The sequence below is a fragment of the Pseudonaja textilis genome, chromosome 2 (assembly GCF_049901715.1).
Source record: "Pseudonaja textilis isolate UNSWEBS1 chromosome 2, rPseTex1.2, whole genome shotgun sequence".
NCBI lineage: Eukaryota > Metazoa > Chordata > Lepidosauria > Squamata > Elapidae > Pseudonaja > Pseudonaja textilis.
Window position 1 is genome coordinate 152,073,118 of NC_141991.1, and position 27,856 is coordinate 152,100,973.

At 39.1% G+C, this 27,856-nt stretch overlaps 1 protein-coding gene across 2 annotated transcripts; it reads left to right on the top strand.

Moving 5' to 3' along the window:
* Positions 1-27,632, top strand: RGL3 (ral guanine nucleotide dissociation stimulator like 3). 2 transcript variants are annotated; one of them, XM_087925971.1, is made up of 15 exons: positions 1-730; positions 5,050-5,154; positions 5,829-6,046; positions 7,449-7,627; positions 11,928-12,061; positions 12,429-12,644; positions 20,510-20,613; positions 20,809-20,893; positions 21,103-21,171; positions 21,471-21,548; positions 23,622-23,654; positions 23,818-23,939; positions 25,489-25,578; positions 26,788-26,929; positions 27,116-27,632. In XM_087925971.1, exons 1-15 carry the CDS (start codon positions 707-709, stop codon positions 27,161-27,163), a joined length of 1,647 nt encoding a protein of 548 aa, XP_087782097.1. In that variant the 5' UTR covers positions 1-706; the 3' UTR covers positions 27,164-27,632. The 2 variants fall into 2 exon arrangements, with proteins under 2 accessions (XP_087782097.1, XP_087782098.1); XM_087925972.1 differs by having other exon boundaries at positions 3-730; positions 11,931-12,061; positions 27,116-27,631.
* Positions 27,633-27,856: the final 224 nt, after the last annotated feature.

Consider the following 27,856-nt stretch of genomic DNA (forward strand, 5'->3'; position numbering starts at 1 on the left):
GAAGTAAGTGAGTCATTTTCACATGCTATTCCAGCTCTTAGAGGGAAATTAGCTTCAAGTTTCCTTGCACTCTCCTCTTCAGCTTCTATTCCTCATCTCCTCAGCATGAAGTTGTTTGAACAGCAATAAGCTCTTTGGCAGATGTGTATTTTTCTTCCACTCTAGTTAGGCATGGAAAGGAGGAACAAGGTTGTATAAGCAGCTGGTAACCGAAATGCCTTATCGGTAAGGCCTATGTTTGAGAAAGAATGTCCGAATGGCAGCCCGGTTGACGCACAACTATCGAAAAGTAAGGCTGGAGCCAATAGAGAGGCAGCAAAAGAGAAAATGCGCCCTTTTACGATCCGCCAATAGTCCAGTTCTTTCCCTCGATCTCTCGAGGAGCGAGAAGGATATCGGCGCGCCTCGACGTTTATTCTCCCCTCAGGTTTCCGGACCTGATCCCCAAGGGCCAACCAAGCGCGAGTGGTAAACCTGAGCTAGCTCGCCTCTCCTCCACGAGGCTGCTCAGCCATCGCTCTGGCTATCCGCTAGGCTGCTGCCATCTCTGTGGAGCCCGGAGGCTGGGTGGAAAAATCGTCAGGTGGGCCAGAGGCTCAGCCCTGCCCTCCCGCAGGGCAGCGCGGAGCTGTTGATACCTACATTGCTCCTGGCAAAGCAGCGACCGACGGCGGGGCAGCGGCGGCCAAGAGATCCCGAGGCGGCGATGGCCAAAGCGGAGATCGCGATGGTACGCATCGGGTCTCGGGAGAGGGCGAGGGGGGCGTATTTCGACTTTGGGGACTCATCGGGGGCAACAGAAGCACGTGACCGTGCTCTCTCGGAGGGCTGTTGCGAGAGGGAAAAGCATTTCGACCCGTGCACCTCCTCCTCTCTTCAGGGCTGCGTGAGGCTTAGCCGGTTGACCTCTTGCTTCGGGCCACTCTCAGCAAGCCTCACACCTCACTGGGTTTTATTTCGCCCTCAGACTCCGGAGGATGGTGTCTGTTTATCAGTTGCCAAATTTTTCAGAGTTTTTCCACCTTTGTCCAAGCAAGCTCAGGAGGTGGGCCGCTTAGTTCCCGCAGTGCCCTTTTAATTGAACTGCAGGAGCTTGTATGGATCTTGTCTAAAGAAAACCCCTTCAGCCGGCAGTCCGAAACTTAGCGACCTGAAGGACGATCTCCTTATCGAATTACTTCGATAAGAGGCAGAACTGCTGATTTAACCCCTTCTCTCTTCTTGCCCATAGAGAAAAAATGGACTATTAATATTAGTAATGGCGCAGACGTTTTATTCCCACAGCAATAGCTGGTTGATGGGAGGCATGTTGGAAGTACCCAAAATTTTTGACCTCCTGTAAAGAATTAAGCATCAACCATTTTAAAGAGGAATGATTAAAATCCATCATCACCATCACCTTAAACCTAAAAACCTGGCTTGAGGTCCCTTACTTTGACCTTATAATTCACTTCAGGGTAAAGAGTAAAGATTTCTCTTCAACAACCCAAAAAAGAACATGCATGTCAGGGAATATATAAAGAAAAGCAGGGCAGAGAATTGGGATGTGTATTAATATAACAAGGGGAAATATTTGAAAATTTGTAAAATATTGTTAATATTTTAGAGCAAGATCATGTTTCCTCCCCATATACATAGCAGTGCTGCCTTTATGAAAACACTTATTGTCAATATTCTTATCTGGTGCAGCAATTATTTAAAGTTGGTAATAATTGACAATTGGTATGTTGCATCTTATATATGAAAATCTGAGACAGGGAGATTGAGCAATGTATTAGTAAATTTACTTATGTACTTTTATTTCATAAACTTGTGCCTTTGTAGAGTAATTCCAGCTGATATAGAAAATAGAGATGTGTGGCTTTGAGAAGTAAGAAGAAAGATACAGCAATTTTCTTTCGTGCCAATGTTGAAGGATGCCAACATTTACTGAAACATGCCCTGCCTAGTGCCTGGCACCAGGCAGTGCACAGATGGTGGTAGTATTACATTCACACCTCTTGCCAGACCGGTCCTGTGGCTTTCCTCTATAGGGAATGTCAAAGAAGGTCACGAGTGAAACCGCAGTAACTGGATCAAGAAGCAAGGCCAAGAGGGCAGAATGTCTCTCCCAGAGCCATGTTTGATTGTGCATTTTGGTGGTGGCTTTCCCACTGAGGAGAGGATTACGTTTGGATATGCACATATGGCGTGAGGGAAGGTGGTGGAATGGCTGTGTACAAATTTCATTCCAAGAGAAGAAGGAGAGACTTCTGTGATACTCCTTTCACCAAAATGAAAGACCTATTTATTTATTTATTTGTTTGTTTATTACATTTTTATATTTTTATACAGTATATTAAGCAGTTGGTGAAACTTAACTGACATAAAGACTGCTGAAAGCTTCTCAATAGTGGAATGATTCATTTTGAAATGAAGAACTCATTGATATTGCAAAGGCTTGGCTCCTAAGAATCTGTAATTATGTACCCATTAAATACAATATTAATATTCAATTTCTGTGTAATTGCTCTCTACTCAGCAAGGCTAATAAAAAACTAAACAATAAAACAAAGCCATCCAAATTAAGTGCATGTTTAATATAATTTTGCAGCTTATGGGAATAACTACCTCTTAAACTGTATATAGTTAATATAAGATAATGTAAGATAAGATTCACACAACTACATGGTGTTTACTGAAGAAAAAGTTTAATTTGAACAAAGAACATTGGACAAAAGATCTTAATTAACTAATTAGCTCTTAATTAAAGATCTAAACAGAGATCACAAGACTTGTGTATCATATTTACAGTAAGTTAGCCCTGATTTATTTCTACCCAGTTTTCTGTGCTTGGCAAGTGCTCTAGAGCAGGGGTCCTCAACTCATGGGCCACAGCCTGTTTGGAACTGGCTGCGCAAGCAGCAAGTGCACAAACTTATGCATGCAGCTCCATTTGCATGAGTGGCGGCTAGTGTGTGTGTGTGTGCACACACGCACGCACGCGTCTGTGTATGAAGCTCCATTTGTGTGAGTGACAGGCACCCCGCCACTCATACAAATGGAGCTTTATTCACACGTGCATGAGTGCCTGCCATTTGCGCAAATGGAGCTGCATGCGTGGAACCATTTCCTCTTCTGCTGGTGCACGAAGCCGGAAAGGTTGGGGAACCACTGCTCTAGAGGAGTATCTGTTGATTAGCCTGTGGCTTCTAATGTAGCTCTATCATTTATAGGCAAAACATTTCCAATATACCTACCTCTCCATACCAAAGGGTTCTCTCTATAGCTACATATTCAAGAACAGTTGTTTATATGACTAGGAATTCCAGGAAGGGTTTTGGAAATCTGTGAAGATAGCCCCTCGATCCTTTTCCTCTGTCATCCAGAACTAAGAATGCTCTGTATCCAGTGATTGCAGGAGGAAAGACTGAAATCCATAGATCATTCAGAGGACTGACATTTAATGCTATCAACTTCTGCCTTCTTGATCTCTCTGCTCAAGCTATCTGGTATAAGGACTTCAACCTGGCAGACAAATTATATGGCTGGGAACAGTAAGACTATACAAGTGGACTCATGGCTACTCTTGCACTCCAAAGCACTCTGCTTCCAATAGTCAAGAACTTTTTTCCAATCTCAGTTCTTTCAGAAGAGGTTTCAACAAAGAAAATAGGGAAGGGGGAGAGAGAGGGGGAAAGAAAAAAGGAGAGAGGGAGAGGGAGGGAAAGAGGAGGGATGGATTCTAACTGATGTTCCAGCTATGTTTCTTACTCCAGGCTCCTCCAGGCCAGGAGAAAGCTACATATTGAGACAACCAGAGTATGTACTATGGGCTGCCTTGTTCTTACATACTATGTACACTGCATAGCACCTGCAACTTATTTGCAGAGGAAGAATGAGGAAATTATAAAAACACAAAGCACATCCCTCCAATTACTGTATGGGTTGCAGGCAGGATCACTAGGATCTCAGGAGTATTATAATAGTATTAGGTCTTGGCTGACTTCATAAGCATCTGCTCCTTAGCAGTATAGCATGGAAGTGAAGCAGGGAGACACTTATTTCATCTCCACAACCCTCTCTATGGAAGTCATCCTTTGGGATTGTGAGCGTGTGAGTCTGTGTTTCCAGGTCTGCACCTGATCTGGAGAATGTGAAATTTCATGTGTTAGAGTTCTGGAAACTATGTTTAATGTTTCTTAGCTCCCCCACCTCTTTGATTTTAGTACTGGAAAGATAATAGTTATGTTAATTAGGGATACATTAGTTAATCTATTTCTAGTCCATGGCATTTCTTCTTAAATATCTATGAATAAATACATTATGATCAGATTGCCCCACTGATTTGTAATTTTTCAAAATATACTGCATCAAATAATATTTTAAAACATTTTAATTTGTATTTCAATTTTTGACAAAATACATTTTTCTAAAAATACCTCACCATTAAATATATATTATTTTTATGTAGGTCTTGGTGCATATTTTTGATTAAGAATCACATCACAATATTTGGAGACATATGAAATCAAAAAGTTAATTCCATTTAATCTGCATGTTCACTTAGGAGGTATAGGTCAGGTCATTGGCTTCCAAAGATAGACTGATTACACCTTTATAGATGGCCTTTTTTCTTACTGGCAAATCTTATTCATAAACAGATCTCTGGGTTTATTTATGGCTTACCTTTTGCCTCAATGTGCTGAAAATGACTAAGCCTAATAAAAGATATGGTACTCTTATGTTACAACAATTTTGAGTGAGATAAGATTGGGTTTCCTAACCCTCTGAAGCAAGGAAAGGGCCTTTTCACAAAATACACATTTATCAGGCAAACAAATGAGGCTGCCTAATCCCAATCTGAGTTGGTTTCCTGCTCTTTAAGACTTTCATTATGACCTTTTGCAACTCACCTTGCCTTTTTTTTCTGGTGGGCCAGCACATCACCTATCCTTTTTAATTTCTAAGAATACCTCTGGGGCTTACATAGGAATAGAAGCATTCTTGAAAACCAGGATGGGGCTGGAAGCTAATTCATTCTCTAGCTTATTCCTTACCTTTCACCAGACGCCCTTACAGCAGTGGGGAGAAGAGGCTGAAGATGGAGCCATCTATAGCATCATCCTTGAGCGAGTGAAGGCAGAGCCTGCAGCCAGAGGAACATCTTCCTTGGTAGGTTCTGTTATCATTCAAAGAAGAACAAGAACCTCTCCTTTTTTATCACAAGGGAAAGAAATTAGTGGAGGTCAGGAGGAAAAAGTAATTCACTGAAAGTGAGACATTTTTCATGCAGTTGGTCTTAAGTTAATCATTTTGAAAAGTTTTTCATTCCATTGAAATGATAGAACCTATCCCTAGGTTTAATGTTACCTGGAGGAAAGGGCACTTAGTGGCCAATGGCCGCAATGGCTACATGATACTTATAGTATCTGATCCAACCTACAGCTCAATACCAGTTACCAGAAAAGTGATGCTGCCTTATAATACTTTGGACTTCCAAGGCTCCAATGATCCTGCACTTAGAGCAGAGAATGCTGGGCTAGATGGGCCTTTGAACTGATCATAATGACTCCTTAAACACAAGCATGTGATTTTCTTGGCAGCAGTACAGAAATGGGTTGTCTTTACCTTCTGCTGGTAAGGCCCTGAGATATGCCGATGGTCTCCTACTTAATGTCCCATTCTGCTAAACCCTTCAATGTCCCATTATGTTTAACCCTTTCGGATCAGTCAAAGAGCCGCCATTTACTTTGGCAAGCTTCAAATATATACTTTTGACTTATTTATATGCAAGAGCAGTGTTGTTGCATGACTTACCATTTATCTCATGCCTACCCTTTTCCCAGAAGAAGCATCCAGAAACATCAGAATGTCCTTTTGTCCAGTATCGTACTTGCAAGAGGCGTACATTGCGGGCTGCCACACTCCCTCAGCTAGTGAAATGGCTGCTGACAGCCAACAAGGAGGGTGACCTCAACTACACATCTAGCTTCCTGGCTACCTATCAAGCCTTTGCTACTCTCATGCAGGTGTTGGAGTTGCTGCTGCCTCTTGGACCAGACAAGTGAGCCACTGAGACAGGGTGGATGGTGTAGATGTGGAGAACACAGGAGGCTCCCAATTCAGATCTCCAAGGAAGGATTGAATTAGGAACTTGGCAGAACAGAAGTAGAGAATATTCTTCTGCTGCTTCTGGCAGCTTCCCTGTAGATAGACTCTTTCATGCCAGCATAGCTCAATGTAGCTTCATAAAAATCTAATTATTGACTCAAAGCATATGGCACAAAGAATACCAGGAAACAGCTGGCAATAAAAGACAGCATGATTGCAGGACAAAACAGTCACAAATGTTCAGTTATAGAGCATAATCCACCAGGCTTTTGATTTATCATATTGCAAGAGTCCACTTTGTTTGTTTGACATGTTTACCGCCTATCTCACACAGAGGCGACTATGGGTAGGCTTACAAACATTATCTTTGAGTCATCCTTATTTGTGAGATCTCAACTCCCAGAATTCTTAGCAGTAGCCATGCTGAGTGAGGAATTCTCCACCCATCTGGAGGGAAAAGGTGATTTATGCATAGTACTGTACATTTTGTGGACCCATACGAACAATTCCACCTAGTGGTTAATCTGAGAGTTTCAAATGATTGCTTGTATCAAAAACTAGCCCAGAGTCATTAGTTCTAGCTGCTCTGAGTCTAAATTATGATGCTCAATAGGAGATAAGTGATAAAACTCCTGCTGCTGCACAAGGATGCCCTACAGTAATTAAGACTTTAAAAAAAAGTAAGAATGTTCTGCCTTCAACAATATGATTGAGTAGTAAAAGAAAATATTTCCAAGAAGAGGAACAGAAGCAGGGGAAATGTTATTGTTTAAAAATCTCCTTTCATGTCTTTGGGGGGAAAGGGAGGTTCTTATGAGAAGAGGGCATGCAAGAAAAACATTACAGGTGGTCCTTGACTTACACGTATTTGTTTAGCAAGCTTTGAAGTTACAGCATCACTGAAAAAGTGACTTACAATCTATCTTCACATTTACAATAGCTGCAGCTCCTCACAGTCACAAGATCAAAATTTGGGTGTTTGGCAATTGGCATGTGATCACCATTTCTGACCTTCAGAATCCATTTCTGACAAGCAAAGTCATTTGGGAAAGTTGGATTTGGTTAACAACCACATGATTCACTTAACAATTAAACAATTAAATACTTAAACTCACTTAACAATTGCCTTGCTTAACAATGGAAATTCTGGTCCCAATTGTGAAAGTTGAGGACTACCTCTAGGTACCAGATTAATGTGAACCTTGATACGGGAGGGGCAACTTTATTGAGTGAGATGATTAGAGTAAAATAGGGACAGTTGAAAGCCAGGAGTGGCTTGTGTGGAACAAGAGTATCACCCATGGCTTGGGGTGAGTGTGGATCAGGAGCTGATTGTATTTCTTTTCTGACTGCAGGGCTGTACTCCTTGTATTGGAACAGTGGCTACGGCAGCACCCTCAGGATTTCTGGGAACCTCCAGAGTATCCTAATCTGCACAAAATCTTGTGTTTTCTTCATCAATCTGCTCCTAACTCCCCAGTGTGTGCTTTGGCAATGGGATTGCTACAAGCCCACAAAGAAAAGGAGGCATATGGTAAGAATAATTTAGGACCAAAATTGCCAAGCATGACCTATTTTCTCAGAGTTTCTAGTCTGGATCTATCCATTCTGACTTCTGCTCCCATCAATATGCTACTGTTCTCAGGTGGAGGTGTTGTTTTCATATCTCTGACATGTCTGGTTTGATTCAGCTCCCTGAAACCCAAACCCAGTTCCTCACTGGCTAAATTAATTCAAATTTAAGGATGAAAGGAGATACATACCAGCTATGCTCTGGGTATGCCTGCCTGTCCACACAGAAAACTATGTTACTGCACTGAGTTTTTGGCCATAACCCTTTTGTTTCCAACAGATGCTATCATCCAACAACACCAATTTGGGAACAAAAGCACCAACATTTGTGGTTCAAATAAATAGCAATAGCACTTAGACTTATACACCATTTCACAGTGCTTTACAGGCTTCTCTAAGTGGTTTACAGAGTCAGCATATTACCCCCAACAATCTGGGTCCTCATCTTACAGATCTAGGAAGGATGGAAGGCTGACTCAACCTTGAGCTGGTGAGAATTGAACAGCTGAACTGCTGGCAGCTGGCTGTCAACAGAAGTAGCTTGTACTGCATACTAACCATTGCGCCATCATAGCTCTTAATAAATACATGTGTTAGTATTACTGTACATATGTAATACATTATTTAAAATGGATCAAATTATAGCCTGTGCTCTCAAATCAATATGGTTGCACAGATTTTGTAAAAGTCTCTCAGCTCAACGGAACAGAATATGAATGGTGTTTGCCTTCTCATTGTGTAATCCCAGGAGCGGACAGGCACTAGGTTAGTCTGAGCTGAAATTATCTATTGGCCCTTCTGCTTATCAACCCAGGGTATCATCCAGCTCATACTTATGCCTTTTTTGAAATTGCTATTATTTTCTACAACAGCCTTTTTTAAACCGGTGCCTCTCAGATGCTGAGGCTAAAACTCCCATCATCTCAGCCCATCATGTAGTGATGTGCTGTAAGAATAAGGAGCATTATCTTCTAGTTCCCTGCTGCTGGAAGAGGTGGTAAATTAACACCTCTGGGGAACACAGAATGAAATGGTAAAAGTTTGAACTGTACCTCTTTCTGCTGCAGATGAGAAACGGTTTGGCCTGTTTTTTTTAATGTTCCTTTTTTATAAAAGGCTATTTGTAGCAAACTAAAACATCAGGAAAGGATTGTTGCTATGTTGACTGGAGCTACTGAGCACTGTATTTCAACAGACCCCGGAGTTTCCCACATATGTGATTAAGCATGCGGGCTAGGCAGGCTTGCTATTTCCACAAAGGAAGTTTCAAATTGCAATCCTTTTCCTTTATAGAAGCAAAAAGGCATGCATCACCTTAGTTACAGAGAATAAGAATTACAGTGGACTGGTGAAGGCAGCTTTAGTCAATGAGATAAAAGTTCTTTAATTCTGAATCTAGCTAGCCCTCTTGGTTTATTTGGATATGCAATGGAAATAACGTGTTTCTCATATAATAAGGCTGGGTCTTATTTTTTTTTTGAGCCCCGAAAAAATGGCTAGGCTGTCTTTTCGGGGGTGACTTAATTCTCCCCCTTGCATCTTTGGGCGGGCGGGCAGCGACGGCTTGGATGTTGACCTCGGCGTTGGTGGGGCACTTTGTATCAGGGTCAACGCAGGCAGCACCATATCCAGGTGTGCAACAAAAGTACTTCCTAACGGCAAGCCCCCCCCATTCCCCCATTTCACATGTTTTAATATAGGCCTTAATTTGGGGGGAGGGGCTTAATTTCATTTCATGCCTATAAAACAAGTTGGGACTTCCTATTGGGGGAGGCCGTATTGTTGGAGAAATAGGGTACTATCCTCTATTCTGTTCTCTAAGAAACACCATTCTGATACAAAAGAAAATGTTAAAATAATAGAACAAAATAAAATACATTATACCAAAAACTGAGAACTATACATATAATACCTATGTAGCCATGGCCTAGAAGGTGATCCAAATCTTCACAGTCTTTTTAAAGGCCAGCAGGGTTAACACCAGCCAAATTTTAGGTGGGTGCACTTCCATGGAACAGGTGCAATGACAGAGAAGACATACCTTCTAGCTTCCATTTGTGATACTGCTTACTTGATGGGACCTGGTGCATGCCAACCCTATTATATATTGTAGGTTGGACAGAAGATTCCACAACTATCCAGTCCCTGTGCAATGTAAGGCTTTATAGGTAACCACCAGTACCTTAGAATTACATCTACTGATAACCAGTGTGGCTCACAGAGTAATTGTTATATCTGGACTAACCAATGTGCACCCATAACTATTTATCTTGCTGTCTTCTGGACCAGATGAAAATTCCCAACACATAGAATCAATTTCCCAAGGCAGGAGTCATTTCAAGAAACTTCAGTGGCAACCTCTATGAAGTGTGTTGCATAGTCCACATAAGAGGTAACTGTAAGTAGGACTCCCTGACCCTACTTACAACAATTGGCACATAAGAATAAGTTGTGCAAAGGCCCTCACAGACATACTGTAGCTGTACCTGCTATTTTAACAGGAGACAGGAGTCTAATGATTATCTGCTCCTGCTGGATTATATTTAAATTTCATGTAACTTATGTACTGTAAGGAATGAAGAACAGAGAAATGTGCTGCATTCTGTTCTGCTAAAGAAATTAAAATCTGTCAGTACAGAACTCCCAAGAATCAGTGCGTGGGTACAAATAAATTAAGCAGTCATTTTAGGCATTAAATTTACCAGAATAGTATATCATATAGTGTTCTTAAAGTTCTCAGTGTAGACAGATAGAGATGTTACATTATATGGAAGCCATGTAAAACCCTATATATGAGGCCATGCAATCTTTCTCTAGTCTATTCTGAGAGTTTAAAGATTTAGAAGTAACCAGGTCCTGGTACTCACAGGGCAGAAGAAGGAATATGTAACTTTAATACTGAAAGATAAGGGGGAATAAGAATATTATGATACCTGGAATAAGTTTTACCTGTGGTTGCAAAAAAGAGGGGAAGGTCGGACCAAAAATAGCTAGGAGGATTAGAATCAAAATGTAAATATGGGACCAATAATTAGAATGTTAATGGTTTGGTTATATTTTTGTATGTAAGGCAAAGTAATGCCAAAATGGTTGCACTGTGCTTGATACTTATAGTTATAAACAATACAAATATATATTTTAAAAAAGGAATATGTAGAATATATTCAAACAGCCACATATGCCATCTACCATATATGGCTGTTTGGATATATTCTACACATTCCTTCTTATGCCTGGTGAGTACAGGACCCGGATACTCCTAAACCTAATGCACTGTTATGAAGTTATACAAATAAATTCAATTCCTGATGGAGGTTTTGATCCCCATAGACTAACATAACGGATCTAGTGGTCTAGAGATACCCTAGTCACCTCTTGTTTGGATTTCTATAATGTGGTCTACACAGGGCAACTCTTGAAGAGTTTTCAGAGGTCACAAATGGTACAGAATGATTTGGCACAGACAGTTCTGGGGGCCTCTAGGGTGGAACATGTAACACCATTGTTACACAAACACCATTAATTGCTGGTTTGCTTCTGAATCCAATTCAAGGTGTTAATTATCACCTTTAAAACCCTTTATGGCATGGGACCAGATTGTCTGAGGAACCATCTCATCACAATGGGATTGGCCAACTTCAGCTGCTCCAGCAAAAGAGGCCTTCTTCAGACCCTGTTGGCTCAAAACTTTAAGCTAATGGGGTCCAGGAGAAAAACCTTCTCTGCTATGGCTCCCTCTCTCTGGAGTAATTTGCCACTAGAGGTAAGATCAACTTCCACCCTTCTGGCTTTCCAGAGGGCCTTTAAAACATGGCTCTGCCAGTTGGCTTAGTGTCCTGATAGGGGCACATTATGCTGGAGTTGGCTGGTTGAGTGACCCCCATTCCATCTGCATTTTTGGCTTTTAGCCTTAATCGTTGTTAATTTTAATGTTTTCATATTTATGTTTTTATATAACTGTAAGCTGTCCAGAGTGACTTGGGATAGTGAGACAGAGGGATATTACTTATTTACTTACTTACTTACTTAATTAATTAATTAATTATGCATGATCCAAAGAGACCTTTAAAAGACTGTTTATATAACATACTCTTGAAACAAGCCACAACTGGCACATCATCTCCCAGAAGTCCAGAAGTTCTTCAGGAAGTAAATATTAAAAGCTAGTGTGCAATGAGTGTTTTTGATGCTGGCATTTTGGTCTCATGCAATAGCTTTCTTACAGCCATTGCTTGAATCCTCTTTTTTCTATTTTCCTACAGGAGGCAATTCTTCAGGGATGAGACCATCACAGGTGATCACAGAGGCAGCTGAGACAGATAACTGTGAGGAGACACCAGCACTGATGTCCTTCTCTGTGGATGAAGTGGCCGAACAGCTGACACTGATGGATGCTGTAAGACCTGTTGGGACCAGGGATTGAAAATAACTTGGAAAAGAAAACAGACTATGGCTATGATGAATAGGGTAGTTCTGAAACCCTTTTGAAATTGGCTAGATGACAGAAAAGAGAACCTATGTCACTTTTTGCAGTTCTGATAGGCAGCATTTTGGTGACCATGAGCTACATTTTATGTTGTAAAGAGGGGGTACTAAGGACCATAAAGTGGATGGGATGGATGCAGCTGCTGTGGGGGTGAATTTGCTTTGCAATATGTCTTGTTTGAGGCCTTGGATCTTGAAAACCTGCTCTGAAATCACTTAATGCACTGGATGGTCCTCAAATGGTGCTGAGTTCCTCCTTTCTCCTTCCCTTTCCCCAGCACCTGTTTAGAGCAGTGCTACCCTTCCACTGCCTTGGCTGCATTTGGTCCCAGCGAGACAAGAAGGAGAATCAGCACATGGCTCCTAGTGTCCGTGCTACTGTGACCCAGTTTAATGCAGTCACCAGCTGTGTCATCACATCTGTGCTGGGGGATGTGGCTATGCGCATTCCCCAGCGTGCATACCTGCTGGAGAAATGGATCCAAATTGCTGGAGTAAGTCAGGAAGAGGGTTGAAGTGGTGGCAGTGGGAAAATGAAGCAGGGCTGAGCATCTCTTGGGAGACTGTGAATCAGAGATGTAGTGACTGCCCAGGTGCATTCCTTATTTGTGACTATTTCTTGGCAATGTTTATCACTAATGCCTCTTGCAAACTTTTCCAATTGTCATCCCTGAAAGGGTTTTCTTGTTTTTCTGCATGAGGTGAATTCTTCTCAATTATTGTATACTCTGAGCCTGTACATTTCTGTTCCCCAAAGTAAAGGAATCCTGAGTTTTTTGGAGGAATACAAAAAATAGGGTGGAAAACTGCAAGTGGGAAAATTAAGCATGCTTGACGGGCACATAATGCATATGGACAATTGCAGGGCAGGCAAGAGGAGCAAAACATTGAGTGGGAAACTACATTGGCCAATGTTGGTGTGGCTGTAGAGAAAATGGAAAGAGGGTGTACTTAACTAAGGCTGATTATCAGCAGATAGACAGAACATGCAAAAATGAAGTCAGGAAAGCAAAGGCTCAGAATGAACAATAACTTGCAACAAAAGTCAAAGATAATTTAAAAAGTTTATTTCAACATATTAGTAACAAGAAAAAAGTCAAGGAAACAGTAGGTCCACTAAAGAGAAGATGGCAAGAAAGTAACAGGAAGTAGGGAGAAAGCAGAGCTGCTTAAACCGTTCTTCGTATCAAAAAGAAATTATAGCCCAATGTACCAAAAAATTCCTGTAAAAGACAAACTAGAAATAAAATTAAAATAAGCAAGAAAGTGGTAAGACAACACCTATCCGACCTTCCTTTTTTGCAATTTTTTTTTTGTTACAACAAAAATCAATGTGTGAACTGTGTGGTTCCATAGTGTCTTACATTTTGATACAAATGTGGCAATTTTCCTCTTACTTAATATAGTTGACAATTTTTCAAATTTGATATTAATACATATAATTATTAAATCTTAGTTATTCAATATTACAGTATGTTATTTTTATGTCAATCTCTATATTCTTAACCTCACTTCTTTTACTACCAATTATATATTAATAATCATATTTGCAGTGTTTACCTAATTATATAATTCTAATAGCATTTCACAAATTTATAAATTATAAATTTCTATTATATATTCCCTTATTAATTTGAGTAGCCACTATTATATTCAAAAAAGAAAAATTCCCCTTTCAAGTCACATTTTAATACAAATACAATAACATTAATCATTCTTACATTTAACAATTTATACAATTCTAATAATACCATTATATTTTTTAAAAATTTTGCCTTTCATTGTCTTGTATAATACTTCACAATGTTCTTCTTTTCTTTTTAACCATCATCTCTTATTTGCATTAAAGCTCTGGTTTTTTGCTTCTTAGCTTGTCTCCCATGTTCCTCTCTTATATTTTCATTTCTTTCTTTTTTTTAAATAAAGTTTTATTTGGGTTTTCACACACAAAATATAAGTAAAACATCTTTTTTGAAAATAGCATGGTCCCGGGTTGAACTTCTTTATACAGACACAAAACTCAATTTCATGTTTCTTTTTGTATTCTATTCCATATCTTATACTAATTTACATTTTCTATATAGCTTTCCCCTCTTTTAATTTTCTCAATTTTATTTTGATTATCTCATCTCAATTCAAATCATATACTTTTGTCTGTTCTGTTTCAATTTCATATTAACTTTTCTCATTAAACAAATTTTCTCCTGTAGTTACTAATTGGAGTATGACACCTTTATATCTTTTAATTACATCCATTCAACTCTTACTTAAACTTCAATATATACCTTAAGTTTAAGACCTTCAATATAATACATAATATATAACTTCCAATCAAATTCTGCTTGGCACATTCTTATAATACACACTATATTCTTTAAAAGAAAGAAAGATTGTAAATATATGTAATTATAAACCCTCATTCCATTCCAGTTCAGTTCTATCATTAATAATCATTAAAACCATAACATCTTTAACACTTCTTTTCAATTAAATATCATACTTCCTTAAAAACACATATAATCTCCATCATTAATTTTTCCCTTATTTCTCTTCACACATGTTTTATAAATCATTCAATATTCCTTTTGTTACATTTATTTATTTGCAAGCATTCCACTGAATTACGATAGCTATTTTATCAGACATTTTAGTCATACATTGTTTCATATTTTCTAAAATTATTTCTGCTTCTAATATAACCATACTATCTTATGTACCTTTGCAGAATCCCTTTTTCCATTAAGTTTTCACCCATTATCTCTAAATAGACCCTGTTTCTCTATATTTTGCTTCTGTCCTTTATAACTTCTTTTCCTTTCTTTCTTCCCTCTCATCTTCTCCCTCCCCTTTTTACCCCCTTGTCTCTCTAGTTCTAATTCTCTCTTCTGCATTTCCCTCTTCTGTTGCTTTCTGATTTTATACTTATTTTTCACTCTATTTTTTTGGAGTTGTTTTTCCCAATCTTAAACTTTCCATTCTCTTTCTCCCCTTTCCTTTTTTCCCCCCATCTAAGATTACTTGTTCATTAAAGATGGCTTCTTCTTTGTCGCAAACTTCTTGTTCTGCAGGCATTTCTTGTTGTTTCTCATAATTCCAAATCTCCATTTCTAAAAACTGAAATACGAAGCCAAAAGAACCTCTCCCTTCTTGTGCATCTTCTTTGTACTTTATAAGTTCCATTTTCAGTTCTTCTAAAAGTGGAGCCATTTTAAAAAGTTTTAAACAACCACCCGATTGATTTTAGTCATTCAAAACAATAACCAAGAATCCAGAAATCATCAAATAATCCAGATAGTCCCGAGTTATATCTTCTTATTTCTTTTTTGACTTTCTCTTCCTGGGGTTTTTGTTGTGATATTTCAGTTAGAATGTATTTTTTGGAAGTCTTGTTGAGATTTTGCTGCAAGTTCTTTTTTAATTCCAGGCAGTCTCCTCCCTTCCAGATCCTGCCCTTTTATTCTTCCTCTTTCCTTTCCTGTTTTCAAAAGCTTTTAATTATCCAGAAATCTTTATTATCCCTTTGACTTTTTATTTTCAGCATTAAATGCCTATTGATGTCAAAGTGGATTTTTTTCCAATTTCTTGTTTAAGTCTCTTAGTTGTCAGTATAGGAAAAGGAGAAAACCAAATCTTTTCCCTTTTCTCTCTCCTTCGCAGCTTAAAAATCTTCTTAGGGAACAATGTTATTGTTTTTTAATAGTTTCAATTCCAGGTTACCTTATTTGTTGTTTTTGCTGTTTGACCTGGTCAACCAAAACTTTCTCTACTTATCTTCCTCCTGCACATTCTTTTCTGGTCAAGTTCTTCTTTGTGGTGGCCATTTCTGTCCACCGCTGCAAACGCCTTCGGGAAAGGGAGTAATGGCCAGCTGGGGAGGAGAGATGCAGCTCTCCTCAACCCTGCTGGCAGTCTCCCCCCTCTTCACCACCTCTATGGGGTGGCTTAGCCCCGAAACCAGCCGGCTTGGGGTGCTCCAGCGGCGAGCATGGATCGAAGCCTCGCAGAGATGAGGTTTCGGTCTGGCACTGAAGAAGCTCAAACCGGAAGTCCTTATATATTTCCATTTCTATACCACGTCTTGACCTTTATTTTTAAACATTTCTTCCTCCTCTATTATGCCATTGTCTCATTTCCAAGTTATTTACTCTCATCCCTATCTTTCTCCCAAAGATTTCTCTTTGCAATTCCAATTCCTGTTTAATTACCTTTACAGTACTCTCTCCTCGGTTTACATCAATCATTATATTTATTTTTATTTCCTTTTTATCTTTAGTTCCTCTTTCAATTGGCTCCTCCTCTTCCTGGTCCTCTTACTTTCTTCTTGTCATTTCTATCTCAATTTCCAGCTCTGTGTCCATGTTTTTATTTTATTCAAAATGTTCTCAATGTTCTCTGTGTATCTTTTATTTCCTGAAAATCCAATGCAATTTCTTTGCAAATGTCACTCATCTTTGTTCTTGTTTCTTTTATTTCTTCCCAGCCAATTGTCCAATTGTCCAACTGTTCTTTATCCAAGTTAAAGCCATTTTTCAAACTAAAAAAACAATGTCCAATGTTCAAGGATTGTTGTGTCCTGAAATTAATCAATCTAATCTTTTAAATGGTTCAAGGGTGAAATCTTCATACATTCCTCTACCGGTTGAGTCTTATATTGTAGCTTTCAGGGGTCTTTCAATAATAAAATAATAAATAATCATTTTTAATTATCGTAACACCAAGTCTTTTCCAAACTTTGGGGAATCTGGTTTTTTTTTTCCTTTTGACAGTAGGTGGCATTCTTAAATCAGTTTTCACTTTATTCCAATCTTTAAGTCTAATTTTCTGTATTTTACTCCAATAGTTAGAAGGCAGCCCTTAATATATTAATAAGTCCACTTTTCTGAATATTCTTCTCAGGGTTATATTTTAAATTAAAAAGGATAGTTCTTACCCAGTTCCACAATGTAAACTAACTCTGCTCCTGCACTCTTCTTAAGTTGAAGCTGTCTCCAGCTGTGTGGTGGCCATTTTGGCCACCTCTTCTTCATGTCGTGGCTTAGAGAGCAATAGCCTGGGCCTGAGGGCTCTACAAGGAAGTTGCATTCTCCCCTGGAACCTCACAAGGCACCGCTCTTTTGCTTCACTACCCCTTCAGGGTGGTTTTGGCCTCCTCTGGAGCCCACGAACACACAGAAATCCAACCCAGGGATGGAGAGCTCAGTTCCCTTGCTACTGATGTCACTGCAATGTCACTTCTGGTCTCCCCGACCTTGACAAATATAAATCACTGGGACCTGACAGACTACATCCCAGAGTACTGAAGGAGCTGGCAGATGTTATCTCAGAACCATTGTACCATATCTTTCAAAAATCCTGGAGCACTGAGGAAGTACCTGAGGATTGGGAAAGGGCTGATGTGGTTTCCATCTTCAAGAAAAGAAAAAAACAGACCCAAGAAACTACAGACCAATTAGTCTAACAACAATACCTGGGAAGATCCTGGAAAAGATAAGAAACAGATCTGCAAATAAAGTTATAACTAGTAGTCAGCATGGGTTTATTAAAAACAGATCATGTCAAACCAATCCTATTTCATTATTTGATAGAGTGACTAAATTGGTAGACAGCGAAATAGTACACTTAGATTTCAGTAAGATGTTTGACAAAGTAGACTACAACCTACTTCTTGGTAAGCTAGAAAAATGTGGAACAGATAATATCGCCAACAGATGGATTTGTAGCTGGCTGACAAACTGTACTCAGTGAGTAGTCCTTAATGGTACTACATCCGCATGAACAGAAGTAAGCAGTGGGATACCACAAGGCTCCATCTTAGGCCTAGTACTCTTCAATACCCTCATAAATGACTTAGATGAGGGAATAGAAGGGGAACTCATCAAATTTCCAGATGACATTAAACTGGCAGGAATAGCCAATACCCCTGAAGACAAGCTCAGGATCCAAAAAGTTCTCCTGGTTGAGCAGGGAGCTGGACTAGAAGACCTCCAAGGTCCCTTCCAATTCTATTCTATTCCAAAAGGGCAGAGATTGAGAGAGGAAGGTAATCCTATGGCCTCAGTATTGGTCAGCTGGTTGTCAGAATAAATGCCTCTTTTAAATTCCATAAAATCTGGTAGGGTTCCTTGAGTGCCTTTAGTTAGGCACAACAAGCAACTTTATAGTTCTATAGGGAACTTTAGATTACTGTAGTGTTGAAGTATCTTATACTATGTTTTGTAGATATGTATACAAGGAAAGGTCAGAGTTAGATATGGCAATGAACATGACACAACTGGGATCTCTGTTGGACAGTCATTGGTGCAATCCAACTTTGACATATTTAGACGAATCTGACATCAACCTAGGTCCCGAATAATCAGTAGCTGGTTTTAATTATCATGCCCATGGTTGGGTTATGAAGATAGGCCCATCTGCATTCTATCTTGGTTAGTTTCTTGGAAGAGTAAGCACTTGACTGCAGGATCCCTTGATCATTTTTCTACAGCAAAACGGTACCCACTGTTACATCACTAGCATCTGCCTGGATGACAAAGGGGGAATTCAGGTCCAGGTACCTCAGCGCAAGCTCATGTTTGAGCTTTTCTTTTTTGTGTGTGTGTGTATATACATACATAAATACATACATACATACATACATACATACTCATAAACATTTTGAATACAGTTTATAGACAGGGCATATCATTTACAGAAAAGCAAAAGAAGGACAAAAAGAAATAGTAACATATATACTAATAACAATAGTAATGGTTATAACAGAATATTTTAAACTAAATTTCTCTTTATATTAGCTTATTTATAATTCTGTTAGTTATATTGGCATATTTATAATTATAAACCATCTTTATATTTAATTCATAGATAGCAATAATCTTTCTTCATCTAATTTCTACCTCTTATCTCTAACCACTCCTAAAATCTATTCCATGTTCGGTAATATTGTGTATATTCTTTGTCCTTAATTTTTAATATCAATCTATCCACCTCTGCAGAGTCCAATTTTTTCCAAATTACATCCTCATCAGCTTCTAGCATGTACCTGAAGTTTTTAGAGATGGATATTTTGTACCCATTAGGAAAGACTGGGCCAATCTACTCAAAAACAAAACACCTTCCGCTCCAGTTGATGGGATTAAGAAGGACAGGTCATGACTTTTAGAACATAATAGGATTGACCCACCACCATTAGAATAGCAAAAGACACGAAGCTCACTACATTGCACAACTGCCTGGAGCATTTCAAACCCAAAACCCCAAAGAATGTATAAAAGCCCACCTATCCCAACCCCATTCTGTCAGCTCTCCCAGGTATGTTTATTGCATATTATTATGCAATAAACATAGTTATTTTTTCCAATCAGCTTCCATTTTATTTCCAGCGCCTTTCTCCTGAATTGGAACCAGACTAGATTTTTCTTCCAACAGATCTTTAAGAAAGAAAGACTCTTGTCTTCATTTGGTTGAAGTGATAGGGTCTTTTACTAAAGTTAAGTGGGTGCAGTGAAAGTAAAACTAGATCTGATTATTCCCACACAAAGGTTACACTTTCCCCACTTTCTCTAGCCCTCCTGCCTTAATCAGTCCATCAGTGTCCAATAGTAAGGCATTTAGATGTTTTGGGAACTGCTTGAATGTGTGGTGTCTTTCAATCTAGTTTTGCATTCTGTTCCCAGGCCAGGTGTCCTTGATGGCTGCTTTATTCTAGTTTGGCACTCTGGTTCTCTGTTCCCTCCTCCCACCATTTGTCTTCTCACTCCCATATTTATTATTCCAAATTCCTTCCCTCCTTGGAATTTATGGCAGGTTGCCAGTGAAGTGAAGAAGCTAAAAATGGCAGATCTGACAGGTCTCACTATTCTGAAGACCAAAAGTGCAGATTTCTTCAATTAAAAGGAGCAACTTTGAATGTGTTGAACATGAAAATTATTTTAATAATTTCTTTAAAATTTAAGTAAATCAACACATTTAAATATCCAATAGTAATCATATTTAAATAAATATTTTCATTTAATTTGACATGTACATTTTCAGGACTTACTTATTATCATTTATATATTTATATTTCACATTTCTTAACCATTCATCTCCTCAATCTCTGGATTGTTAAAAAATGTGAGATAACCTCCAATTTATACATGATTTCAAATATTAATAGTAAACGTTAAAAACAACATTTTTAGTTGAAATTCAGCTCTCCTTTTAATGGCAGATTAATTTGATTAAACCAATAAAATTATACTCTTATTTAACTGATTGTACCTTTCTCCGTCTCTTTGTCTCTCTCTTTTGCAATCTTAGTTCACACATTTCACTCCTTGCTAAACTATTTATCTTTTCCTCCCCAACACCAAATTTCCAGCAATGCCGAGCCTTAAGGAATTTCTCCTCACTGTATGCCATCCTCTCTGCTCTCCAGTCCAACTCTATTTACCGATTAAAGCGCACCTGGGCTGCAGTCAACAGGTAAGTCTATATAAGGGAATGAGATAAAAAAGGGCAAAGGGCTGATCAAATATACCTCACTGTCTTCCCTTTGGCAAAAGACCACAACGACATGGCAAATCCCGGGAATTTTCTTGGAGAGCAATTCTACAAGAAAGGAAGCACCAACACATTAGACTGATGACATATCAGGTAGTTCTGCATTTTATCCCGCAGAGACACCAGAAGCTCCTTTCGGAAGCTCTCACAGATCTTCTCCGAAGACCACAATCATCTGAACTGCCGAGAAATCTTACTGCAGGTAGGGGCAATATCTCCTGAGAAGAAGGAAAACTAATGTGGTGTACAGGTGTGATTTTCCAATTGGTTTTCCATCTCTCATGGAAGTAATGAGGGAAAATACTGACATTTTTTGCTGACTGATTCTGGGTGTAGTCTAACATAGTCAGTTGGTACATTTTAATTTTATATTATCTGAACATCAGTTTGCCCTTTGGGGCTCTTCTGTAGGAAGGAGATACTCAGGGTCCTTGTGATGGATGGAGAAATCATCAAACACCAGTCAGGACTTCTCTGAAGGTGAGATTTCAACTGGAGCAAATTGTAAGAGCTTTGCTTTCTTGATTGCATCCAGTCAAGCTTGCTTACTGCTTGCATTTGCCAGTATTCATAGAAATATTTTGCAATTTTGATTTCATGTCATGGTCTTAAGATTTACACACGTGCACCTCTTTTGCAATCCTTGATAAGTGGGTATGGTAGGTAGGTGGGATCCCACAAGGAGATAGAGAGAATTATATCATCCTCTTTCCTTGCTTGGAATTGCTGGTGTTATGGCATGGCATACCCACCTAATGAATCCAGGGTTTTTGTTGCAGACTCCTACCATCCCATACCTTGGCACCTTTTTAACTGATCTGATCATGTTGGATACAGCACTGCCAGATTTTGTGGAGGTGAGCATCTTTGAAAGAGGGCTGAAAGAGGGGGATGAAGAATGTGGTGAGCATTTGGTGAAAGAGCAAACGATTGTTCCCATAACACTTGAGTGGGCATTTCAAATTAACTTATTTATTTAAGTCCATCTGGTTTGAAATATTGAATGTATGTGAATGGCTTTATTTTTACCAAACATCATTAGGAGAAGGAATGCCCCTTACTTTGAAGAATGGTTAGCACAGTTTGGACTGTTGCAATGTGATGTATCTGGGATCACTGGAGTTTGGCAAGGAATCTGCAGCTCTCACCAAATGGCACAATTACTCAAGAAGGAAATCTTCCATAACCAATCAACACCTATTCTAAAGACTCTGTACCAAGGTGGATGACAGTCAGTGGTGGGATTCAAATAATTTAACAACCAGTTCAGCAGAACTAATACCTATTTTTTTGTTGAGTGCAGTAAACCAGCTCTGAAATGGTCAAACTAGCATGCATTCACATGCCTCCAATCCCTTGCTTGCTGAAATCTGGCTTTGCAGCATGCAAGGGGGTTGGAGGCACGTGAATACTGGTGTCTCAAAAAAATGGGTTTTTTCCCCCACTCCTGGATTAGTGTATACTATTTTGAGTCTAAATAATTTTTATGTAAAAAGTATGAATAACAGTTTCTGGTACTTACATTTACTTAAACACTGCATTTAGGAGTTTGGAATGAAGTTTGGAGAGATTAAGCTAGAGAAAGGAGGTGTTGCATGCAAAACATGTGGACTAAACTCTCAACACATCCTGCAACCCTACACCACAACTTAGAGGAAGAGATATCCCTTCTTAGTGGAAAAGGATGGGTGCATGAGAATAAATAAGAAAAAAAAACAAGCTTGAAAAATCAAACTTGAAAAAAAACAACCTAATTTTGCCTGCTTAAAAAATGCCAGGTTTAAACATGCAATTTGAGACCACAAAAAAGGTTTAAAGTCATAAAGTGGGCTGTACCACTTCCAAATGGAGCAAAATTGTAATGTCATTTCCTTCTTCTCCACAATATTAAAAACTCCATTTGGGAAATCAGCATGAAAAGAAGCAAAGGACCTGGATTCAAAGTCTTCTATCCCCCACCTGACTCTGGTGTTTTTCCTACTTGCAGATAAAAAGGTTATTTAGAGAAGCAGTCAAGAAAGCGGACCCTTATTTACCTTCTGAAATGGAACAGTCCATTTAGCTACTGGAAGTCTCCTGATCTATCATGTGCGGGTAACTCTGTAAACAAGCAGGAGCAGAAGCTGGTAAATGCTATCGTATCTGTATGAAACGCATGTCTGAGCTGCGGTTACAAAAGCCAAACTAAAGACCTGAGTTATTTCATTTCGAATTAAAGTAAATGTTTTTTGAGACACCAGACTAATGTGCATTCACGTGCCTCCAACCCCCTTGCATGCTGCAGAGCCAGATTGCAGCAAGCAAGGGATTGGAGGCACGTGAATGTGAATGCACTCTAGTCTGGCCATTTTGGAACTGGTTCGCTGAACTCAACAAAAAATTAGGTATCTGTTTTGTCGAACCAGCTAAATCCCACCACTGATGCCAGTCCATTACTGAGTCAAATTCAAGTGATCTGTTACTATGTACAAGGCCCAATTCAATTTAGAAACTGAGTATCTGGTGGAGTACTGGTTCTCTTATGGACTTGCTGCCAGTTCACCTCTAGAGGACAATGTCCATTGAGAATGTGGTATTTGCTGGCCATTCATGTTGGCATGTGTGTATGGGAAGAACTTGTCAGTAGTTGCCAAGGGGCTGTTTTTGTCTTGTATCAGATGAAATGTTTTCCAATTTATCATGTGTCCCAATACCTTGTTTACTCCTTAAAATATCATCAGATTCTTTCTTACTTTTCTGGCTGGCCTCAGTTGTCTAAACTCTCAGTCTGCTATTTGAATTTCTTTTGGCTAAAAATAAATGGGGGATGATTGAGCCTGAAACTTTGCACATAAAATGTTAGTGGGAGTTGGTTCAACTAACTGCTGCTTAAGTTCTGCTCCATGGGCTGCTCATTGCCTTCATTTTCTTTTCTTTTTCCAATTCCACAGGGCCAGCTCATTAACTTTGAGAAGAGGCGCAAGGTAAATCAAAGTGGAAGAACTGGAGGGATATGGGTAGGAGCTAACATTTCCTAGTTTTGTGCTTAGCTCTGGGATGGGGAGGCATAATCCTGGTCACCAGGAGATTGGACAGGGGTGCAACTCCAGCAATAGGGACTCTGTCATATGCACCCCTCTTCTTCAGGAAGCAGCAATCCTCTTCTGCATCTGTCATCTGCAACAGTCCTGTCAGGGATACAATTTTTGCCAGAATCCATCCTTCCACTTGGCCTTCCATCACCAGCGGCAGCTTACTGAAGACCAGAGGTGGGAAGGTGATTTCTGCTGGGGATGGACAGAAAATTGTTTGGTGGGTGAAAGCATTAGACACTCCTAACACTGAGCGGTGGCTCAGTGGCTAAGACACTGAGCTTGTGTGTCAGAAAGGTCAGCAGTTTGGCAGTTCAAATCCCTAGAGCCGCATAACCAAGTGAGCTCCCATCACTTGTCCCAGCTTCTGCCAACCTAGCAGTTCAAAAGCACATAAAAATGCAAGTAGAAAAATAGGGACCACTTTGGTGGGAAGGTAACAGCATTCGGTGCACCTTCGGTGCTTAGTCATGCTGGCCACATGACCACGGAGATGTCTTTGGACAGTGCTGGCTCTTGGGCTTTGTAACGGAGATGAGCACTACTTCCTAGAGCCAGAAATGACTAGCATGTATGTGCGAGGGGAACCTTTACCTTTACCTTTTAACAATTATATCATTCAGGTTGCACCTCTGGTTAGAGATTTTTAAATGGCTAAATAATTGAAAATTTAAAGTGTGCTCACGACAACTTACCACTTTTTTACATCAGAAAAAAATAAGTTTTCAGGCCCTTTATCAAAGACAATGCATAGTGAAGCAGCTATGTGTGCCCTTTCCCTGCTGAAAAAAATTCATCCAAATTGTTTTCTTCAAATATACTATCATTGAATCTTTATTGAATTAGTTCCTGTGCAGCTTATATAGCTATATCTATATATCAATCTATATATCTATATCTATCTATATATCTATATCTATAGCCATCTATCCATCCATCCATCCATCCATCCATGTATCTGTTTCATCATTGCAGTGTTCAGAAAATAATGAGGGATGTTGAAATGATTTGTTTGTTGCTAGTTTCACAAATTCATTATATTCATAAAGTTCAGTCATTCCTCTCCTTCCTGGCTACCAAAGTATCAGAGTGGTTGTCCACTACCAGGTTAGCTCTCCTGCTTTTCATGACGTAGATCATTGTACAATCAAGGCAGGAGAAAGGAGGCTGTTGGCCCAGTTGTCTTTCCATATCTCTGTATTCGATATTGTTTTAATATAACTTGGAACATGCCAAATATGGTGTGAAACCAGCTTAGAGAAGCCCAGGTAGAGTCTTGGGGACAGACTAGCTCAATTGCTGCTGCAGTGAACTGATGGTAGAAGTTCCCCCTTGGAATGGTAACATGCTGAAAGTGGACAATAGCCAAGGCAGCAAAGGCATCTTACCCAAAGTGGATTCTCAGTCCTAAATCAGGACAATACCCTCTGGCAATGACTCAGAATAGACTCCAAACAGGCAAGATAGGGTTAGCAATGGGAGCAGTAAATATTACACTGGTATTTGCCAGCTAAAGGATGGGTGAACAGTATTGAGTAGAGGTGAAGGATCCAATGAGAGGATGGGGCAGGGCAGAGAATCAGAAAGGATTCTGGAACTTGATGAGTAAACAAGCAGTAAGGGGAGATATGGGGCTAAGAGTTCAGGCCGTAAACCCCAAAGTGTATTCTCAGTCAACCATTGAAAAGATGTAGCTACAGAATCTGTCTTCACTGTTCTCCTCCAGCTACTACATTTCTTGTATGATAGAGCCACCAGCTGACTCCTGTCCCAACTCACCAAAGCTGCATCGCAGTCTGACCAAACGATTTAGCTCGTAAGTTATCCCAGTAAGAGGTGATATTCTTGTTCCTTTCTATCTTCTGCCTTTTTACCTGCCACCCGATCCTTCCCTCCATGCTCCAGATAAGCACTCCATGTACCCTGTGGGATTTTTTGTTGTTGTTGCTCCTACAGTTTACTTTTGTCATGCTGATGGGAAGGGCAACCAAAACTGGGTTAATTTGGTTTAGGATAGATTAAACCACAGTGGAATTATAAATCAACAAATTAAGCTGTTTACTTCCTGCTTTATTTGTGGGGTTTTCGGAAACATCTGGCTGGCCATTACTAAAAATAGGGTGCTAAGCTATTCAGAGGGAAGGGCTGCACTTAAGGCTGATCTTATAAATATGGGGCACAATGTCACCCTCTTCATATACCATCAGATCCAGGTAACATAGGCCTCTGAAGATTTGCAAGAGGTCTGGGCTTTCCAGGTCAAACAATTCCTGGTTCAGAGTAAAATTCCCTAGTATATAATGTGAGAAGTCCTAGAACTATTTGCAAGTTAATTTTTTCTAAGTATTAACCATAGTTTGGAAGAGGCAGTGCTTCTAAATTAAATTAAATTTCCTAAGAGGGAATTTTCAGAAGAAATGGGCTGTTGCAGAAATATAATGAATATGCAGAATGATTGAATATTTTAAATGTGTAACTGTACTAGCAGTATAAGTTTAGGTACTCATGAGAAGAGACATTCAGAAGTTTACTAATTTTGATTGGGCCCTTTGAATAAGGAGGCACTGTAAGTGGATTTGCAAGCTGGTAAAGTTTTTCAAATGATCAACTGAATTATTTCTGGACCACATTCTATAAAAAGTGATGCAAGGTTGGTCTGAGAGTTAGAAAAATGATACTCAGAGCAAATGATGGGACCAAGACATAAATCCAGTGATGAATTACATGCCAAGGAATAACTTTGACTAGAGCAGCTTCTGAAATACAAAATCCACATTTCATTCCCAGATCTATGCTAGCCACTCATAAATGGTGTTGGGTTGCTGAGATACACATAGATGATTTATGCTCCTGGGTTGATACAGGATGAGATCAGAGTATTATGGAGGGTTAAATAATGAGATCGATGTGAGGATATGCTGGGATCCTTTTGGTTTTATTTTAATGTGGAGAGAAATGAGAAATATGTGAAACTGCACGTTTCCCTTAACTCTCTATCTGGCCCCCTTTCTCCTCTTCTCTACAGACTCCTCTTGAACTCAGAACCTGCAACTCCTTCTGGGTCTGAAAAGACTGGAACTATGCCATTGGGTTCTTCTAGTAGCCTTAACTCTGAAGATGGATCCAGTGTCCCTTCCTCCCCGACATGGGTATCTCCTGGGGTCAAGGTGACTTTTTATTTTTATTTCTAACACTGTTTCTATGCTATCTTTCAAGTCTTGGGATTCTTGCAAAACAGAAATGGACACTTATGCAATTGGTGGATTACAATCACCATACAATACATGTGCTACAACTGGCTTTATAAGATCACTCTTTTTAAATTGCTATATTTTACTTTTTGTTGTTGGCAGTTTTATAAACAGCCTGGACAAGGTTACTTCAGGAAATTATCATCATAAGTATTATCAAAAACAGGATTTAAAAACCTGGTGTTATCATATTGTTGCCACAGAAGACAATTTCAGCAACAAATGCATAACCACTGGTTCCATTGAATTAATTAAAACCAAGAAGCTGGAAATATTAATGGGACCCGGCCCATATTTTTTTTTCTTGAGAGAACATTCTGGATGCTGTTATTCCAAAGACCTTGTGTCTGTAGCAACATTACAAGGAATAACAGAACATGATAAAGATCTGGACTACTGATCTTGGACACAGCAAACAAGATTATGGTAAATGCAGGCATGAAGAAATTGGCCCAGAGAGTAATAGAAGGAAATGGATGTCATTCTTGCTAATAAATGCTATAAAGGATAATAAAGGAACATGAACATCAATTGTTTTTGCCATTTTTTTTCTTGTTTTTTACAAACATCATTGTGTGAACAGTATGGCACTGGAGTATCTTACATTTTAAAACAAATATGACAATATTCTTCATATTTATTACAGTTGACAATTTTATAAAATTTGATATTAATACACATATTTTGTTAAATTGTAATCAGTACCATATTTTTGTGTCAATCTCCATATTCTAAGTTTAGAATAAACTTAGAAAAACTCTTTTTACTACGAATAAAATATTATTAATTATATTTGTAGTGTTTATCAGACTTATATAATTCTAATAATAATTCACCAATTTA